This window comes from Lathamus discolor, chromosome 4, assembly GCF_037157495.1.
Source record: "Lathamus discolor isolate bLatDis1 chromosome 4, bLatDis1.hap1, whole genome shotgun sequence".
Lineage (NCBI taxonomy): Eukaryota > Metazoa > Chordata > Aves > Psittaciformes > Psittacidae > Lathamus > Lathamus discolor.
In genome coordinates this window covers 22003614-22009143 of record NC_088887.1, presented here as the reverse complement: position 1 = coordinate 22009143, position 5530 = coordinate 22003614, and the positions used below count along the sequence as shown (strand labels likewise).

At 39.8% G+C, this 5530-nt stretch overlaps 1 protein-coding gene across 3 annotated transcripts in view; it reads right to left on the bottom strand.

The window, feature by feature from the left end:
* Positions 1 to 1387: 1387 nt before the first annotated feature.
* TIPRL (TOR signaling pathway regulator) overlaps positions 1388 to 5530 on the bottom strand; it is a 19038-nt gene continuing 14895 nt past the window's right edge. For all 3 annotated transcript variants that reach the window (XM_065676634.1, XM_065676632.1, XM_065676633.1), the window contains one exon: positions 1388 to 4376. In XM_065676634.1, coding sequence (XP_065532706.1) covers positions 4227 to 4376 — 150 coding nt within the window. In that variant the 3' untranslated portion in view covers positions 1388 to 4226. The remainder of the gene's footprint in view (positions 4377 to 5530) is intronic.

Below are 5530 nucleotides of genomic sequence, written 5' to 3'. Positions count from 1 at the left end.
GCGGCGCCGGCGCGGAGGGTACCGGGGGATGTAGTCCGTGGGGCGGGGGAGGCGGGAGCGCACCTGGTGGTGAGGGGCAGATCCCGGTCGCCCCCGGGGCGTTACGAGGGGAGAAGTGCTAATGAGGCGCAGAGGGGCCTGCTGGGGGGACGGCGCCGCGCCATCACGGGGGTCGGGCGAGAGACGCTGAGGAGGGTGGTAGTGGAAATGGCGCTGCTGGTCTTGTGCTCTCCGGACACGGCAGCCGCCCTATGACGGCTCTCGTGGAGCAGGTGCGCGGACTGCAAGCGAGATTGAGAAAGAGCAGCCCAGCACCCATGGCCAGGTTCACTTGTTGGAGAGGGATTATCTTCATACTAACTCATATGCTTGGTCTGGGTTTTTAAGAGACAGTATGCACCCCACTTCCCCAGGAGCCAGGGCTTTCTTACTCTTCCAAGTGTTACCTGGCAATGAGGAAGTTCAGATTTCATAAAGGACTGTATATGTGAAAGCTTGGAAATCTTGAGTTTGGAATTGCAGGCAGCAGGGAAAACCTGTGCTTCCCTGCAAGCTCACAGACCTTGAGGAGAGCTGGGCGGCTGATAGATGAACCAGCTGCATCATCAGAAGTGTAACAGCTAACTTTGGAAAGGTTAGGAAGGCAGAAGTTATTTTGAAAAGCCTAGCAAAGCAGAAGCTACCTGTGTTCCTAAAGGAACTTGGTTAATTTGAATACTAAAAATCACACGTGGACTTTGTGTGTAATGAATTAATATATACCATGTCTTTAAACCGAGACAGAGAACCTAGAAGATACAGACTGTTACCTATGTGGAAAATACTGACAATCACGGTTTGAAATGTATAAAAGCGGACTGAGGGTGTGCTGGCTTTGTGCAGTTACTGCCTAGCACCCATCTCTGTGCAGACATGAAACCACAGAATCACTAGGGTTGGAAGGGACCTCTGGAGATCACTTAGTCCAAACCCGGTGCCAAGGCAAGGTCACCTACAGCAGCTTACACTGGAACATGTAATACCTCAATTCTGTGTTAATTGTCTCCCTGCACACCAGGTGAAGAACATGATTTTGGGACAACAGAAGCATACAACAGCTGACATCTAAACTGTCCTAATGTTTTCCAGACTTCAGAACACAAGTCAACACCCTCTGCCAGTTCTACTTTTCTAGTTGTATCTCCTCCCACCCATTTTGCCAATTATTTGCAAATAGCGAAGCTCACAGAAATATTAATATCTATTTAATTTTGCTCCCACTATTGTGATTTTTCCCCTGTTCTGAAAAAGCCTCACTTTATTTTCCTAACTAGCTGGAGTGGCTTGATGACAGGCAAAGGCACATGGATGCAACACCTTACTAGCATGCAAAATTCAGCATCAGGAGTAGTTACTTCAGTTTATTTTGCTCAGACAAAAACAGAACTGTAAAATGATTGGTACATTTTATTTAGCAACATACAAGAAAGAATATAAACCTCCACATTAAACTTGCCATAAAATAGCTAGAGAATCACCCCACTCCCTCCCCCAAAATTATGTATCTAAAGTGGTACTTTTCTGTGTAAAATTTTTACCAGAGTTTGTGGTACACCAGTTTATACTGCTGCTTTTTGGTAATCTCTGTGGTATGAGAGAGTTACAAAGTGTTCCAGGTTTTACTCTGTAGTAATTGTAACTTCCTAAACATTATGAGTTCCCCAACATGTGTGTTCCACTTAAATGCACAGCACCCAAAGTAGATGGATATCACGTAACTATAGAGCCAGGATTCAAGTCCACTCAAGACAACTGTATCGAGAGGTCACAACTCAGTATGCAATATGGACAAGGTGAAATACAGCATGTAAGCTAAACATGCAGAGCACCCTTTTCATCACTAGGTGTCGATGCTCTGGGTTCCCCCACAACATACACTTCAGCCCAAAGGAAATTAATGCTAGCATCACTGACCAAACCCAAATCACAGCTCTGATTAATGAATGCAGATACAGTTGCCTTCATGCTAGCACTATATAAGCTCTCAGTCGCTACCATCTTTAAAGTGTGTTTTTATAAGCCCTTAAGGTATGTGCTTAGAGTAAAATAAGTGCCATAATTTACCTCTAAAAGCAAAGTATCTCTTCACCCCCATTTGTTGTGCCCTTACTTTTCACTCTTTCCCCATATCCCTTTATCACTGGAGCAGATCAAAATGATTTTTGATCACTTCCATGCTGCATTCATTTGCAGCCCCTTCTTCATCCTGACACTACAATCTTTAGGAAACAAATGCCGGAACATGAAAAAAGCCAACAGAATTTAGGACTCTAATGGGGAACAGAGGACCTCACTTTTATTTCAAAGTGGCTGTAAATTCACCTATTGGAAAACCCCACATCATAGCTATCTGATAATAATTTCTTTCAGAGACTGTTCAATTTCAGTTCTTTTTACTCATTTTATCTTACAGATCACAAGACTTTTTGCAATAGTCCTTTCCAAAGGATTCCAAAGATAAAGCTGAAGGTGTATTGAGGAAAAAAAAATAAATCTAATCAATAACTTTTTACAAAATAATCCTGACAGACCCTCATTAAGATATGCATTTACTAATTCTTATTTTTACATACATGGAACTAAGGCACAGAGAAGTGAGTTCTCTGTGGTCTGAGTAAATCCATGACACAGGAAGAACTGGCTTCAGTTCCTGCCTTTCACCCTGCTGATCAGTTCATTGGACCTGGCTGCCTGAAATAAAAGTGAAACAAAGTGTTTTGTTTGTTTTTATTAAGAAAACAGTCACTGAGATGGCAGCAGACTTTTTCCTAAATATTCAGGGTCTTTTCTAAGTGGAAGCCATTTCTCCAAAGACCTACTTGAATACCAGCTTTTGAGCTGGACTTTTTCTATTAAGCCATGAAGTGAAGAAAACTGAAGCCATGAGAACTTACACACATTCTTATGTGCCATCAACCACAAGGCCTGCTTTTTGCTATAGGCATTTCCTTCTTCACTTCACTGAGTGTGAGCAGTAAACCTAGACAAGTCTCTAGCTCCTCCATTCTTAGGCCAAACTATTAACATAATTGAGGATTTCCAAAAGCAATACAAATATTTAAAGTTTAATCTACGAAGTGTTAAAACCCATGACTATACACAGAACAGTCTTATTAGTATCAGGAATTAAAGAATTTTAAAAATAAACCAAAATTATGTATCTGGAATACACACTGGCACCCTTTCAAGACTATGTAGGATCTCATTTCTCAATCTGCAAATACCAGCATCCCTTAGGGACTAGGGACTAAACGCCTCTGTTTTCCCAAGCCTTAGGCCACTCTGCAATTTAGCAATTTGACTGTCAGGGCAGGATAACTATCATGCATGGGCACCATGCAGTATGTCCAACAGAAGGTCAATACAGTAAAATGCATTTCCAATGTAGGACATGACTGTAGCAGCATACAGGCCCCAAATAATAGTCTCCAGAACTGCCTAGAGAGTATTCTAGGGAATACTAGAATAAACAGCATTTCTGAAGAGACTTTGCAGTGTGTGTCTGTTAACCTCCAGCTTTCTCCTGCTCTGGAGTTAATGCCTCACAAATAAGGTAATTTTACATTTATATAGCGTCAGACAATGCAGTTATTTCTTTTTCCCATCATTAAGCCTATCCTCAGATGAAATTAATATTTTTAAGTCTGGATCAAAGACGCCTAAATGTAACTTAGTAGGTTATCAGCTTACAGTAGGGGAAGTCAAGTGAAATGTGTAATTTAGAACTGACAGCTCAAAATAAAATCGGGATGATTTTTTTCTTTCCTTGTGGATGGTTTCTCAATAAAAATAAAATGCCAATTTTAAGACTCCGGTAGTCTCAGTATCTGAAGAAGCAATAATAAAATCTTCATAGAAGTGTTTGTGGTGGAGGGTCCAGACAGTAATCCTGCCTACCACCCAGTGAGTTAAACAGAACTCAACTCTTAAATTGTGAGTCTTTCTCCAATACTGCTGAAAACGATAACTCACCACCAGTCTACCATTAACTCCAGATACAGGTTAAAAAAACCCAACAACAAACAAACAAAAAACACCATTAGCAAAACCTGCTTGAAATGTTTTCTCTCAGGGCTACAGAAAATTAGCCGAATTCTTTATTCCACTAGTAGTGAAACTGCCCCCCATGGCAATGGTTACATGATCATGTTACCTCCAGTTTATTTCAAGTCCATATAAAGTCACATTTATTTAGACTTAACACACGTGGTTTCCAGTGATGCTTCTGGTTTAGGCTCCATCTTCTCTGGGAATTCTAGTTTTTCACAGATTGTCTCCTTTATAGGTAGATACTGAGAGATCTCATTAGGTTCCGTGAACAGGGAAGGTGGCACATGCTAAGAAGCAAAAATTTTATATGAAACAAGTGAGTGAAAGGAAAGGGAGGGAACAAAAAAAATTAAAGGTATTCCAGACCCAAACTCTACAGACAATCTATAATCTACCTGTTTTAATCATCTGAAGTCAAGTATAATTATTAAAATTTACTTTATGACTTCAAACATACATACAGTCTTTTACTCCTTGTGTAGGTCAGTATCCTAAGGAAAGGTATTAAATGTTTTTAAGCAGCAGATCATAAGAGCACAAGAGACACTAATGAACAGCTGCAATGTTTGTTTTTTTTTTTTTTTAATAAATTTATTATTTGCATGTAACAAAGAGTCTTTTTGAGGTTCTAGTTCTAGATGAGACTAGGATGGCCACAAGGGATCCTATGTTTAATGTCTTCTAGTCATTGCGATATATTACCTGGAGTTGCTCAGATTTAGCTACTGATAATTGATACCCCTCAACATGCACTGTATTTTATGAAGTCAGACATTTATATGAAATACTAAAACTCACTGAATTTTAATTTCATTTGAAGAAATTAGGGGGTTTCACTAAATTGATCAATATCTTTCTCTGGAAATTCCTGTTGACAACTTCACCAGATGCAAGACATTTGATGGAAAAAAACCCCAAAAACCAAAACCCAACCCAAAAAAACCAACCAAACTTTCTCACAACATACTTTAAGAAGTGTATTCAGAGCTACCCAAATGCAGCCTGTATTTTGGCTACTCCTAACATGCAAGGAATCATACTGCCATTTTAATTGTTACAAACCTAAGTGAAGCAGGAATCTGTCTTACTTTACCTATGCAAGCTGATCTAGGGAACTGGAAAGCTGGATGCATTTCCTCTCTAATACAACAGGCAGGGAAAATCATTTAACAGCCCAGATGATATTTTTTAAATATGAGGTGAAGTAAAACCTACATCACTGATTTATATATCAAACCCTACACAACTATCAAAAAGATCATGTCTGAATATAGTCCTGTTTATAGGGATCACGTGTTAAGAAATGATAAAGTGCCACCTTCCCCACAAAGAAAGCCATTTGGCAAAAACATTCCCTCAGAAGGTTAGTAACACATTAGTTTTTTTTTTTGTTTTTTTTTTTTTACAGGTAAAGGAAAAACACCATAAAAAGGGAGAAGGA